Consider the following 15,882-nt stretch of genomic DNA (forward strand, 5'->3'; position numbering starts at 1 on the left):
GACATGTGAACAAAAAATCTAGATTACAACCTAGCTGTCTATAGAGATATGAACAAAGTGTTATAGTAGCACACAAAGGATAAGAGTAACTCTAACTGGTCTGCCTGAAGGAAAACATTAAAGAAATAGTAACATATGAACTGTATGTTAAACGAAGAACTGGAGGTTTATCACTTGCTAGAATTCTGAGCAATTATAATTCCAAGCAAGAGGGGAAAGGTTGTGAAAGGACAAAGAGCTGAGAGGCTAAGTCATGTTCTAAATGATTAATAGTTCACAGTGCTGGAGTGGATAGCTTGGGTAGAGCATCTGCAGCTGAGTTCAGACTAAAGAGAGATAAATTACGACCAGGTCGTGAAGGCCCTTGAAGGGCTTGATAGGCAGCTGACTGGCAAATGGATTCAAAACAGATTTTTAAGCACAGGAATGACTCAGTCTGATTTGATTTGAGATAAAGAGTATAGGTAGAAGGAAGACTAGTTAGAAGGTTTTGCAAAAGTCTAGGTGAGAGATGATGAAGGCCTGAATTAAACTATTATCACGTGGAAAAAGGATAAATCGAAGAGATATTACTAAGGCAAATTTAACAGGACCTGGTGACTAGACATGGAAAATAAGGGAGACGGCCAATAGCTTTAAATGACCAATTGCCTATGTATGGTGGAACTTCAATTAATTAAAATATTTAGGGAGAGATACTTGGCTTAATTATATTTTCAGGCTAAGAACTTTTCTTTCAAACATAATCTTTGTTTAAATCTTTATTGAAAAATCTTCCTATATATAATTTGTACGCTAACCCCATAATAATCATTAAAACTGTCTTTTTCTATAGAATCCTCATAAACATCAATTATCACTCCATACTACAAAGTCTAGATACTGGTAAAACTTGACATATCCCAGGGGATATGCCAGGATTTGCCTTTCAGAATATCTTTCTCAAGCAATAGACCGCGAACTATATAACTGCCTGATTTTCCAACCAACGGAATAGGGCTGGATCGCAATGCTTTTTCCTGGCTGATCCAAACTTAAATTCCTTGCCCATCTTCTTATCATCTGGGGATGACTGAGTAGATCACTACTGAATATAATCTTTTTGCATTAAAAAAATACTACCTAGAACTTTAGAAGTATCAAAATGGATGTGACCAATAGTCTTTGCAGCCTAGTATTTATTGAGGGGCACCTCAAGCATAATGCCATCTCTGTCAAAAACAAACTCAGGCAGTTGTTAGGCGTCTGCCTTCGGCTCAGGTCATAATCCCAGGGTCCTGAGATCAAACCCTGCCATCGGGCTCCCATGCTCAGCGGGAAGCCTGCTTCTCCCTCTCCCACTCCCCCTGCTTGTGTTTCCTCTCTCGCTCTCTCTCTCTCTGTCAAATAAATAAATAAAATCTTAAAACAAAAAAAAACCCCTCAGGACACTTTGGAAACCAATCTGGCTTCTCTGTGATATTTATTTTTCATTTCAGCTCTCAGACTAAAAGTCTGATTTTTGGTGGTTTATATCTTCCCTGAGCTAGGAAAGGTAATAAAGTATTTTTAAGTTGCTTCTGGTTGGGCTGTACAAAAAATGAAAGTTAAAAAAAATTTTAAGAAAATGAGAGATGTTACTATTAAAACGGTTTCATCGCTTAGTGCAATACAGGCAATGTTCTGAAAGATGATTCATAGATACTGGACTAGAATTTCCAATTTAAATTTCACTACAAAAGTTCTTAAAACTGTAATTACATCTCTAAACATCTCTGCTAAAACCTGGGAGAAATAATTACTTGATTTGTTTTTAATTTCCTGAACATAGCTAAACGTAAAAATTTGACAAGCAAAACCAAATGTTACTTCAAATGAGCAAAAACTTTTCTGCTTCAATACATTTCTCACTCATAACAAAAATACTTGTGAAGTACAGTATGAATGCTGAAAAAAAATGCATGATTCAAACATGCTTCCTAGACTATTCATTATACTCAACTTTCCATAACTGAGCTGTACTGAGAAACTAAACCTTTCCCTCCAGTTTTTATGAGAACCTCACACTATTCCAAAGTTTTCAGTTTTTTGCACAAGCTACTCAAGAAGCGTAAAACCACTCCCCTCCCCACACACATACTCACAAATAATAGCGCCTATAATTATTACACACAAAGGTACTAGGCCAGGCTGGAAGAACACAGTGCCAAAAATAAAACAGAGAATGTTTGGCCCGCAACTGGAGCCTCTATCAATGGGCAACTGGTCAAAATTAAGCTTTCATATTACGGGAAAGCTTAACTTTTGTATTTATAGCTTGCGACAGCTTTCGAAAAGGAAAGTGAGTTCCACAAAAATGAAAAAAAAAGGGGGGGGGTAGATGCCCTCTTCCAGTCTGGTTTGGTGGCGAATGACCTCTCGGTGAAACAGGAGGCCCCTAGCCTCACCCTCCAACCCATCTCGGCTGAAGAAGTGAGGAGAGCTCCCCGAGAAGAGAGGGCCTGGGTGGCCACATCGTCCTACTCACCCCAGAGGGCAGCGGAAAGGAGGCAGGGAGAGAGCGACATTCGGGGCTACGGCCCGGCCGGGCCAGACAGCAGGGACCCCGGGGACTCAGGGGTGGGGGCCGGCCCCTTTCCCAGACCCTCAGGGTCTACTCACTCCGCAAGTGGCCAGCAAGAAAGCCATTCGCCAAGGCCCCCGCCCTCTATGCCTCCAGGGGAGGGAGTCGGGGGCCGCTTCCAAGCACCCCTTTTTTCTCCCTCAGGCCGTATCCCCCACACTGCAGTGAAGTCGATCCACTCAGGTTCAGCCGGTCCCCCGGGACACCCCCCCCACCCCCGTCCGGGCCTAGGGGCCGCAACGATTGGCTGGCCCTGGCGGCTCCTGGCAAAGAAACCCCTGGCGATTGGCCATAGGTCACCTGCTGTAAAGGAGGTGAGCGAATGACGATTGGCCGTTAGGCCAATTTTGGGTGGAGGGGAGGGAGTGGGCCACCCGCGGGAGGGAGCGGGAGGGGCCGGTAGCAGCGGGTGGGCCCAGGAGAGCCCAGCTCCGCGTCGCCCCCGCCCCGGTCCAGACCCAACCCCGGCTGCCTCCGCACGGCGCCCGGGGCTCGCCTTGGGGACTCTGGGCTGGAGACCCAAGCCCGCACCAGGACCTGTGCTTCGGGACTTACAGCTGCTGCCAGCTTAGCTCACGCCCTCCCCAGGAAAGGGAAGTCCTTGCTCAAGGGAGCTCTGCTTGGCTTCAGAACTTCAGCCCTGGGAATTCCCATAACGTGGCGACTGGGGAAGGACCCCTCACAGACGAAAAACTGCTTCACTTACACCCACCGACTTCTAGTTCACTGTCCCTAAAATTTTGGCAGCTGTGCAACCAAGTTTCATCTCGATAACTGCTTTTGCTTACTTCCGGAAAGTTGTTTGTGTCGCGTGGGGCGGGAGGGGGGGTGGAGCGGAGGGGAGGAGGATACTTTCTCAGTAAACAAAAGCATGGGTGCCTTGTTTTATAAATCCGGGAAACTTCGTGGGTCTGCTGTTATGCCACAGCTCCAAAAGGAATGTAGGTGGCTTGTGAAGATGCTTCAAGAAACCAAATGGCATAACTTCAAATTAGATCAAAAGCTCGGACTTAAAGGATCTTAACAGAGACTCATCCAAAATGCAGGAAATAACAGACATAAATAATTAACTTACTGCTCTGGAGGCCAATCTCCTTTTCTTTCTCTTACTATTTTTCCTCCCGGTTATTTATACATCTGCAACTCTACTAAAATTCCTAAGCATCTAATTTTTGTAGCTCTATTGCTAGCCCCTACAACTAGCATAGTGTGAACTGCACAGAAGGCTCAATAAATGCTTGCTGCACTCTAGGTTAAAGATACCTACAGTTTTATGTAATTTTTTTCAAAATGCTCAATACCAAATGCACTCTCTTCTTGCCATACCCACTCCTCAAAGCCTTGGTCTTCCCGTACTGCCTCTATATCAGTAAAGGAAAGCCACTACCGTCCATTCTAATATGCAAACCATAAACCTAGCAGCCCATGATGCCTCCCTCATTCCATATTCAGTCCATCAAGTTCATTTTTACCTCCTCAATATATTCTCCATTATGTCCACTTCTCTCCATTACCACCACTCAGTCATAGGTCTGGGCCTCTTGGAATAAACTTCCTGAATCCACCCTAGTTCCTCCAATTCATTCTTTTTTTTTTTTTTTTAAAGATTTTATTTATTTATTTGACAGAGAGACACACAGCGAGAGAGGGAACACAAGCAGGGGCAGTGGAAGAGGGAGAAGCCTGCTTCCTGTGGAGCAGGGAGCCTATGCAGGGCTCTATCCCAGGACCCTGGGATCATGACCTGAGCTGAAGGCAGACGCTTAACGACTGAGCCACCCAGTGCCCCCCTCCAATTCATTTTTTTTTTTAAGATTTTATTTATTTGACAGAGACACATCGAGAGAGGGAACACAAGTGGGGGAGAGGGAGAAGCAGGCTTCCCGCTGAGCAGGGAGCCCGATGTGGGACTCGATCCCAGGACTGCGGGATCATGACCTGAGCCAAAGGCAGATGCTTAGCAACTGGGCCACCCAGGCGCCCCCAATTCATTCTTAACACTAGAGCCACAGTACTTGGTTTCCAAAGCCAATTTCATTACTCCCTCATCACCCCTTACCACAACCAATTAAAGAACTTCAACTGCTTTCCACTGTGCTTAGGCTACAATTCAGTCTTTAACAATGGCTTACAAAGTTTAGCCCTACTTACCGTCTACCTCCATTTTACATCTTGCACTCCCTCATTTTCTGCACTACACACAATGACCTTTTTCAAGTTTCTTCAATTTGCCATGAACTTTCCAACCTCAGGGCCTTGACACAGGCTGTTATTTCTGTATTTTACACTATCCCCTTGACACCAATCCCTTCAATTTACGGCTATTCATCATCTTGTCCTCCTCACCTATGTGAATTCTTCCTATCGTATGTTCTCATGGCCTCTGCAACTCTCCTTATCACAGCTGTAATTTTATGTGTACTTGAGTTATTTTTCATTAATCTTATTGAGTTATAATTTACATATAATAAAACACATCCGTTTTAGATGTACAGTTCAATATATTTTGATAAATGTATGCACACATGTAATCACCACCACAATTAAGACAGAACACTTCTATCATCCCCAAATTTCCCTAATGGCCCTCAAGCAGTCAATTCCACCAACCACTTCTCTGCTTCCTATCTAACTGCATTATTCTTTCATTAATGTTATGTTCATCACTAGACCGTAAGCTTAATGAAGCAAGGATCTATCTGATTTTGTTCAACATTATATCCTCAGTATTTAGCTACATGCCTGGCACATATTAGTGCTCAATAATGGATTTCCTATGGTAATAGGTTCTGAAAATAAACATCAACTATATGATAAATATCAATTAAACTATAAACAGTGATGTAGAAAAATTCATTAATTTTGCCAAATGGACAAGGTCAATGTCTAACAACTTCCACTAACACCCTTTAAAGTTCTCCTTTAATACCTGCTTTTCTAGCGGTTAATTTTGTGCCTAAGCAGCCCAAAGGATGTAATTCAATACTGGCTGATCTAACAGTTCTCCAGGCCAGGGAAAAAGGCCTACAACTCTAATTCTGTCTCTGTACTGTACTGTTTGAGTCCATAAGAGACATAATACTCATTTATATTATTCTTGTTTATCAGGTCCTTCATGTGTTTATCTCCCCAACTAGACAAAGAAACCCATGAAGGGTCATCAGTGACTTCGTATTTAACAGTGCTTACCAAAGTATTAGATTTTTAAAGTGTCCTCCACATCACCCATCATTATCATCATCATCATCATCACCATCATCATCATGGGTCAGTAGTTTCAAAATCTAATGCACTGTCATTTTTGATAAACTAGTGTAAATAGTAAAGTTCAGTAAAATTTTAGCAGACCCAATTATCATTAGTTTTTTATTAATAGGCTTAAGTGTTAAGATTAGGGGTAATGGCAATAGAGTATATGATTTACAGTGGTCTCTTAATACAACTGAGTCTTCCTCAACTGCATATATAAAACTCTAGGTTCTAGCTACCCATTTAAAGAGGTCACAGCTACAGCCCAAAATCTACCTTTTCACAGTTTCATGCTAGAGATAACTATTTGTTACAGACATGTAGTTCTCATTTCCTAATCCTTGTATAAGGTTAGTGTGCATAAAAGATGTAGCATTTAAAATGAAAAGTAACTACAAAATACAAGGCAACTTTACCCAATTTATCCCAATAAATTATGACTTCTAATCAAATTTGGCAACTCAAGCGTTGGTTTTTTTTAAACATCTACAGGTTACTTCAGAAGAAAGATAAGGGGCCAATGCCTTAAACCCATATATAACAACTGATTTCCAACGTATGTATTAAAAAAAACCCAAAAACTTCAATACTTATCTTTGAACTACGTAACTAAGTCTATTACATGATTAAATTAAATTAGTACCTTTTCTGTTTTTGTTCAAAATAAAGAAGGATACAATAGGATGATTAAGAAGACAAAAAACAACCTGAGAAAAATTAAAATACTAAGATTCAGGGTGAGGGGGTCTTTCAAATGGCAAGTCAAGCAAAAATAGGCCAACTTTACCTACAGCTATTAAGATGAAAAGAAAATTTTAACCAAATGGAATTCATGCACTACTTTCAAAAATATTATTTCTGCTAGAGAGCCCAATAATGTTTACCTATAAATCACATTTTGCTCTGGTGTCACCTAAGACACAGACAACAAATACTTTTGGTAGCAACAGAAGCAAAAAAAGAAGCAAAATAGGAGGAAAAATTCATAGTTTCCGTATGAATTTACTTTGTAACTCAGGCCAAATGACTGGAACGGATAACATTAAAGGACAACTCTTGGAAGGAGGATATGTAGCTCCACTATTTTGTCTGACCAGTACCTGAAAGTCTCAAAACTAAAGTCAGCCAATAAATCTCCACATAGAAACTTCGGCCATATGGAACAAAAACACCACTTGCCATATGGTAGAAGCAGTCCTTACCATCTCATGATCAAGGTGACCATGTTCCAAAAGTTTGTTTTATTTGCAATTCTTAATGCATTATCAGACTGAAGAATTATTTTATTCAAAGTTTGGAAAAAACACCCTCTATAAACCTCATAATGGCTAGGATAGTGTACTGCCTTGTTCACTAAGTGTCTCCTCCACATAGGGACTGACATGTAGTAGGTGCTTAATTAGGTCTCTTGAATGAATGAAATGCCAGGTACTATAGTATGAAACAGCAGTTTAAACAAATAAAAAGGCTGAAAATAGCTAGTCTAGCAAGCAGAACAGAGAAAGCAGAGAGACAGAAGGCTGTTGTTTTTCTGTATGAGCCTTTTAGTACTATTTAATTTTAAAAACTTACATTGGGCACTATTGCCCCAATTTTTACACATAAAATCCTGCATCAGTCACTTAACTTTCTTCTGAAACAACTTGTAGATTTCATTAAAAACACATGAGTTAAAAACAACAAAAACAACACAAGTTGTTAAATTTGGTTGGAAGTACAGAGCTCCTTGCCACAAGATGGGTGAGATGGCTTTGTATTACGTAATTACTCTTCATTTTAAATGCTCTAACTTTACCTTAGGAAGTTAACAAATGAGAACCATGTGTTTATCTCTAAAGAAAGGGTGTGGGAAACACTATTGCTTTTATTTTATATACTTCTGCATAGTTTAAAATTTTTTAGAAGCATGACTTATGTCATTACTTTAACAGTTTTTTAAAACTTCAATCCTCATGATTTTTATTTTCTACTTTATACTAGACTGAGCTCTGTAAAGACAAGGACAACATGTCATTTATTCACAATATCCTTTACAACTGGTGCATGGAATACATTAAATACATATAAGTATTTACCAAATGCATAAAACTTTTTTGTATTGTCCATATGTTCTGAATTGAACATGCACTTTTAAAAAAAATTTTAAACTTTATTTTTATACAGAGAAGGCAGGAAATATAAGTTCTAAAAGATGTCCATAAAAACACACAGTTAAGGTAAATTTCTGGCAGTTAAAGGAATAACCTTTAGCAACTATAAAACTGGACCACTTGTTCTTATTTGTTTCCCAAGAGTTGAAGATAGATGGAACAACAGAACTGAATAAAAAATGAATCCTAAAATCCTAAGTTCCAACTTAGGAGCCAGAAATTCATCTGCCCTCAGTAATAGCAATGACACTGGTAACAACCCTTAGGGGAATTTTCCTTTGTTATAGGAAACCCAAGTATTACTGGCTACTTCTCCATACCGTTTACCTGTGGAAAAGGTGACACATCTATATTGCAATCATTTTCTTGGAGTAACAAAGCATTTCAAGGGAGAAAAAACACATCTATTTTTCTACATGACACAAAAATAAAATCTTAAGGTGGTAGGAGAAAACAGATCTTTACTGAAAAACTGAAATGTTCAAAACACTAATCTTCAGTGAAGTAGCTTAACACTCAAGAATAGTACTCAAAAGATTTCAGTTAATTTTAGTTACCCAGTTAGACACATGAGCCATTATCAAAAAGAGGGTAGAATCAAGGCATCCTAATACTAAAGATTAATTTCTCAGCTACTATCCCAAATTTCACCTTAAATATAAATTTGTGTTTGTCTATAACAAAAGTTTGGCAGATATGTAATTAACTGAAGTATCTAATTTTGAAAAAAAAAAAAAAAAAGCTTCAAAATGGCTCTATTATTTTTTCAGCTTCAGTGATTTGCAATCTGAATTGTATCACTTTTCCTTTATGAATAATGATGTTTACTCACAGATTCAGGGGTATTTCTGGTGAGGTTTCTAACAGCCCTCTCTATTCCCCTCAACCATATTCTTACACAAGGTATCCCATGTCCTTTCCTCTCTAGGGCCTTGAGATCAAAGCCAATGGACAGTGAATGTATAGTAAAGGGCAAAAATTATAAAATTACAAGACAGTAGCAATGAAATTCCAATTTGATAACCGCCTAAGATGCAGTCTACAGTGACCTACATAAACTTATATAGGCAAGGACAATTATAGCCTAATTTCTTGGCCCAAACAACAACCACAGAAGCCATTTGGTATAAAATTCTTTTGAATATGAACTAAGTTATAGCATAAAAGCAAAAAACGTAAAGGTCTATATTACTCAATTAGTATACATCCACATGAAGGTTTTTAAATTGGGATCTAAAAAAGTATTTACCATATTCTTTTATGTTTTCATTTTGATAACTTACAGAAATCTGTATAACCACACTGAATCATCTCAGTAAGAACCTTAAATCCAAGTGGTACCAAGTTACTTCATTGTCCGTTTTTGTTTATGATCAAGTTGGCACCAAGTACTACTACTTGTCACAGAAGAGCCTTGACCATGAAAATGACATAGGTGTGAACTGAAGGCCAAATAACCTCATAGGATGTGATGTACAAATGAAGGTTTCCCAGTAGTCAGAACAGAGAAAAGTGGCATGAGTCATAATCCACAGTAGTGTACTCATGTCAAACTTAAAAAAGTACACAGTAGTGTACTCACGTCAAACAAACTAAGAGTCAGTACCATTTTTTTTTAAAGATTTTATTTATTTATTTGACAGAGAGAGACACAGCAAGAGAGGGAACACAAGCAGGGGGAGTGGGAGAGAGAGAAGCAGGCTTCCCGCTGAGCAGGGAGCCCGATGCGGGGCTCGATCCCAGGACTCTGGGATCATGACCTGAGACAAAGGCAGATGCTTAACGACTGAGCCACCCAGGCGCCCCGAGTCAGGACCATTTTCATATTGTAAGTGGTGACCCGTTTTTACAAGGCAATATCATTTATCACATTAAATAAATGTTGATTTAGATTTTATTGCTTTGTGTTTGGTTTGTATTTCACTTGCAATTTTCTTTTGGATATAAATTTAGTTCTATATGATTTTATATCTAAGAAGTTTGTACCTAGCTTTGTTTGCCCACATTAAATAACATGATATATATAATATTTTAAACACTGGAATTCTGGGCATGCAAGAGTTTTTTACTAAAATAGGCCCAAGTTTACTGAAGTTTATACAACTCTTTTTACATGATATCCTGTATGATATCCAGGCAAGTTGCTATGATTCACTATACTTTGTATAATATAGGACGATACTGCAAAACCTACATGATGTAGCATCCTATCTTCTTCCAGTGATAAATCCCTTTGCTAGGCAATCTCTCAGCATTTAGTTCATACTAAAGCTTACTAGGGCAAATTAAGAATCTGAAAGGTTTCCCTCCATTAATCAGTATCATCAAATATCCACTGAAGACTTCTTACAGGCTAACAAGAAGGGATTAAGAAGCTCGAAAGCATCTCTGCCCCCTCTTCAAGGACTGTCCTAATTTAGTTGGGTGTAAATACATGAAAAGATAACAAAAGCTAACATACAAGTTTAGAATGACTACTGGAAACTCAACTTCCATAGGAGTTGAAAGGAGAGAAGATTTTAGTTGTCTTCTCCCATCCTCAGACTATCCTAATTGCAATTTTAAGATACCCACAGAAGGGGCACAGTCAATTAAGCATCTGACTCTTGGTTTCAGCTCAGGTCACGATCTCACAGGTCCTAGGATCGAGCCCTACTTCGGGTTCCACGCTTAGCATGGAGTCTGCTTAAAAGATTCTCTCCCTCTGCCTCCCCCAATGTGTGCGTACAGGCTCTCTCAAAAAAATAAATAAATCTTAAGATACCCAGAGAAGAGCAAGAACAACAGGAAAAGAAGAGAGGAAAGATGGAAGGAAAGGGAAAAGGTACAAGACATGCTCTAAATGAATTTACTGTTAAATAAATATTTATGAATACCTTTACCATATAAGGTGTAATGTGCTAGAGATATTATAACATCTTAACACAACTACTTGACTGAGGTTTTATACCTACCTTTAAAGATCAGCTAAGGTTTAAAAGAGGTTTAAAAGAAGTTAAGTACTTATCCCACATTATATATCTAGTAAGATGCCAGAGCCAGGACCCAAGTCCTGGTCAGCCTGGCTCTAAAGATTTTCTACTATAATATACTTTTTCTTAAACCTTATTCAGAAGGTTAGACAGGGACTTTTGAGCTTGGCACAGGTACAATGGGAAAATACTATCAAAAAGTTAGGTTCTCTCTTGCCTCGTGAAACTTATAATCTCAAGTGGGCAATGAGTTATATAATAGTGTATTATTATAAGAGATAATGCATGTGAAGTCCATGCAGTTCCTGGCACATAAGAAGTGCTCAAATATTAGTTGCTACTGTTATATTATATACCAGAATGCTATATGGGCTACACAGAAGGGGAAATTACAGCAGAGGTTAAAGAGGTAAGAGACTATTTTTTATTATAGTGATAAGAAAGAGATGAAATGAAGAGGTAATATGTACACTGGGTTTTGAATGACTGGAATTAATCTTACAGTGGCAAATTTGAGGACTGGGGATGGTGAGGACTTAGAGTAGCATGAGTAGAAGCATGGAACCAGGAACATGTAGGAACAGGAGGTGGAAAAGGCAGGTTGGCATCAAATCAAAGAGAGCCTGAAATCCCCTAATAAAAAGTTTTACTTCATCCTACAGGCAAATGTAAATCATTAAAGGTTTTTCACTGTTAGAGATGCCATAAGGTCATTTATTAAAGGTATTCTTTTATAAGATGAAGAGAATAAATTCAGGAAATATATGAGGGCACCAGAGATAGTTAAGATGCAACTTATATGACAGTCAAAGTGAACATCAGAGGAGTGTGAGAGATCCTATTAAAAAAAGACACCACACACACACACACACACACACACACACACACCAGATTTGGCAGTTTAGAAGTTATCACCCAAAAGAACTCTCAATTTTCAAACTTCAGTGGCTCAGAGAATAACAGTCATTAATAGAAACAGAAAAATGAGATAAAGAGATGGGTTTGAGGAGGAATGAAATGATAAGTTCAGTTTTAGTCATGTTGAGGTTGAGTTTCAGGGAGCCATCTAACTGGCAAAATCCAAAAGGAAAGAGTGTGGGACTAAAGCTAAATATGAAAAGATATATATATATATAAAGAAGGGGAGTGGTGTGGAGGGAAGGAAGAGTCACCTACACAGAAGCTTTAGCTGAATCCGTGAAAATGGTGAGGATTACTGGGAGGGAGAGGGAGTAAGGTCATAGTCTCAAAGGAAACACCATGTAGTCACGAGTATGGGTGTTGTATTAACTCTGGGAAAGAGTAAGAATGTTTTTCTTTGAAATATGCAAAGCAGAGAAAGTAAGTATAGGTGAAATCACTAAGAACTATCGAAGACCTTTTTCTATAAAGAAGGGAGCAGGCTGTATTAGATACTGAAAGCTAATGAAAAATATTCTACTGTGGGGATTTAACTGAAAATCAAGGAGTCAATAAGAAGACTTTGAATAGTTATAGAAATCCAATTAAAGTTAGACAAAATTTAAAAATTGTGATATATACAGCCATCTCAATATTATGACCTCTAAGAGTACTAGAAGCAGAGAAACCAGACAATGGGGCCCTGGGGAATGGAAACGATAATGGGACACAGTACAAAACATCCTATGACAAAAAATTCAGTAAGTGATAGCAAAATCAGTGTTGAAGAAGCAGATACAAGACCTACACTGGAGGATGACATAGGCAAAACTAGAAAGGTACTAAATGGCCAGGAAAAATGGAGAAGTAGAGCTCAGACCAAAATGAGAGAAGAAAAGTTCAGAAGTGATAGAGGGTGAAGGTAAGAAAACTGTGGTCAAAGAGAAAATACTTTTAGGGGTGCCTGGGTGGCTCAGTTGTTAAGCATTTGCCTTTGGCTCAGGTCATGGTCCCAGGGTCCTGGGATTGAGCCCCGCATCGGGCTCCCTGCTCCGTGGGAAGCCTGCTTCTCCCTCTCCCACTCCCCATGCTTGTGTTCCCTCTCTCGCTATGTCTCTCTCTGTCAAATAAATAAATAAAATCTTTAAAAAAGAGAGAGAAAATACTTTTAAATTCAATTATTTTGGAGGTAGTGCAGCCCTCAGTAATGACAAAGCCAAAGCAGTATAGTTTAATGGCTAAAGTAGAGATGAAATTCAATGGAAAAGGAGGACATGTAAATGCCCTCCATGCCCATTTGGAAGAGTTCCATGAGTTCCTACTCCACAGTGCCTGAATGGAACACTATACATCTCAAAGTACTCGATAAACAGCAATGGAAAAGCAACCTATATGTCATCTGTTCTTTTGTTCATTCCTTCAATTATTTCTTCATCTAACAGTTACTGAGCACTTTTTAGAATGTGAAGTACTGGGCGCCTGGGTGGCTCAGTTGGTTAAGCGACTGCCTTCGGCTCAGGTCATGATCCTGGAGTCCCGGGATCAAGTCCCGCATCGGGCTCCCTGCTTGGCAGGGAGTCTGCTTCTCCCTCTGGCCCTCCTCCCTCTCATGCTCTCTGTCTCTCATTCTCTCTCTCTCAAATAAAATAAATAAAATCTTAAAAAAAAAAAAAAGAATGTGAAGTACTAAGAGTGGAAATAGAGCAGTTTCTTTAGTAACAACAGCTAAAGTCTGTGAAGTTCTCACTATAGCTAGGCATGATTTCAACAAATTTGCATTTAACTCATTTAATCTTCAAAAAAACTCTATAATAAAGGTAGGTACTTTTATTATCTTCATTTTATAGATGAGGATATGGGAACTCAGAGAGACTAAGTTCAATGTGAAGAGTTAAATATAAGTGGTGGCACTGGGATATAGACTAAGACATTTGGGCTCCATAGTCAAGTTCTTCATCACACTTCACTATCTCTGGGAGGAGAATCTTTACTTTTTTGCCAATCAAATTAACATTTAATTATATATATATATATATATATTTTTTTTTTTTTTAAGATTTTTATTTATTTATTTGACACAGAGAGATAGACGGCGAAAGAGGGAACACAAGCAGGGGGAATGGGAGGGGGAAGAAGCAGGCTTCCCACTGAGCAGGGAGCCTGATGCGGGGCTTGATCCCAGGACCCTGGTATCAGGACCTGAGCTGAAGGCAGATGTTTAATGACTGAGCCACCCAGGTGCCCCTAATTATATATTTCTAAATGTTCTATCTTCTGCATACATTATTTAGGAAAATACATATAAAGATTCTCTTGTATCACATGTATTTTAAATATCAAAGCTATCAGAGTCTAAGACTTTTAAAACTTTCTTTTCTTATTTCTTCTGAGCAAAAGCTCAGAAATTCCAAAATTGAATCAAATTAGGTACCCAACCTTAAGGAGTCTGAAGTTACATATACTTTAAAAGATAAACAGAAAGAATATGATAAGGACTTAGTGAATTGTACAAGAGGTATGGCATCCAAAGAGAGAGATCACTTTGAGTTTGGGGTATGGGGAGGGAGGGGTCATTCAAGGGAGGCTCCACAGAAGAGGTCAGTTCTGAACTGGGCTTTGAAGAAAAGGGGTGGTATACAAAGGCAGAATGGAGGCAGACGCCATATCAGAGAGAAAGAGAGAACATCATGTGCAAGAGTGTGGAGACCAGAAAAGAAAAGATGTGTTGAGAGGAAATTAACAGCAGCACTCTAGCAAAAAGTTGATGGAGAGATATAACGGTAGAAATGACTAGAAAGGCAAGTTGAGAATAGATCACAGAGAGACTTGAATGTCAGTCTCACCAACCATGGAGGGAATCTCAACTGCCACATTCAGGCTAATTCTTTTTTGTTGTTGTTGTTAAGATTTTATTTATTTATCTGACACAGAGACAGACACAGAGAGAGAGAGAGAGAGCGTGCGAGCACAAGCAAGGGGAGAGGCAGGCAGAGGGAGAGGGAGAAGAAGCAGGCTAATTCCAGGACCCTGGCATCATGGTCTGAGCCAAAGGCAGACACTGAGCCAACCAGGCGCCCCCAAGCTAATATGATTCTTAAAACACTTACCATACTGAATCACAAATTTGCTGAAATGACGCCACATTCATTTATTAAATGGACTAAAATTAAAAAGAAACCTTTAGAAATTACGAAGTTGCTTTTAAAAACATAGCTCAAAGAGTAACTTACAGATCTCCTAGTTCAACTCCATATTAATTTCTTATAGTCTCTTAATAACCACATCCTTGAATAATGTTTTTTAAGCCTCTGTTTGAACACTCTCAAGTGATGGGGAGTTCACAATCTTGTAGGAGCTGGGATACCCTACACCACCTTACCACCTTATCTAATCAAGCCAGTTCCTGGTATAGGACAAAAATAAGTAGAGAAAATGTCATCATGGCATAAAATGTCACTTTTGTACAACTCAATCCTATCAATCAAAATAATTAAAAAAACATCCTCCAATGCCATAATATAAGCTTTCACTGAAGAATAAACATGGAAAACTATCCTCAGTATGAGAGAGTAGACATTCATGGTTTTTGTCACCCAGCACCTTCTTTTTGCCTTTTCTGACTTTACTTGGTGGGGACCATCTTCTACCCTATCAGCAAAGTGTTTCTGGTGAAGACAGCTACAGGAGTGGAACATGTGACTGTGAAATTGTGATTGGTCAGTATTAAGAAAATGACTGGAGCTAAGGTAATCAGCGGTAATCCTATTAGTCCTACCACGGTCCAGAAAGAACAATAGCTTCCTGTAGACTTGGAGCTCCTAGAATGTTCTCCTAATAGTAGGTTATACATCTCAACAATGGGAGGCTGAAATTGCTGCAACCATCTTACTACCACAAAGAGAACCTATCTAAAAACAAAGCCACCCAGAAGAAAAGAGGCATAGAAATAGAAATGGTGGATCTGGGTCCTCATGACATTGGTGAAGTGCCTACTTCAAACCACATCTCA

At 39.0% G+C, this 15,882-nt stretch overlaps 1 protein-coding gene across 11 annotated transcripts in view; it reads right to left on the bottom strand.

Moving 5' to 3' along the window:
* The window catches only part of OSBPL9 (oxysterol binding protein like 9), a 187,493-nt gene that overhangs the window by 69,383 nt on the left and 102,228 nt on the right, over positions 1-15,882 (bottom strand). For 2 of the 11 annotated variants that reach the window (XM_045897721.3, XM_045897719.3), the window contains exon 1: positions 2,641-2,806. The exons of 7 other annotated variants lie outside the window; for them this stretch is intronic. In XM_045897721.3, coding sequence (XP_045753677.1) covers positions 2,641-2,667 — 27 coding nt within the window. In that variant the 5' untranslated portion in view covers positions 2,668-2,806. Of the gene's footprint in view, positions 1-2,506; positions 2,807-4,074; positions 4,095-15,882 lie in introns of those variants that run through there. 2 more of the 11 variants (XM_045897718.2, XM_045897723.3) reach the window with 2 other exon arrangements.

Source organism: Mirounga angustirostris, unplaced genomic scaffold (genome assembly GCF_029215605.1).
Source record: "Mirounga angustirostris isolate CCGP_5_RB_7025 unplaced genomic scaffold, mMirAng1.0.hap1 SCAF_4, whole genome shotgun sequence".
Lineage (NCBI taxonomy): Eukaryota > Metazoa > Chordata > Mammalia > Carnivora > Phocidae > Mirounga > Mirounga angustirostris.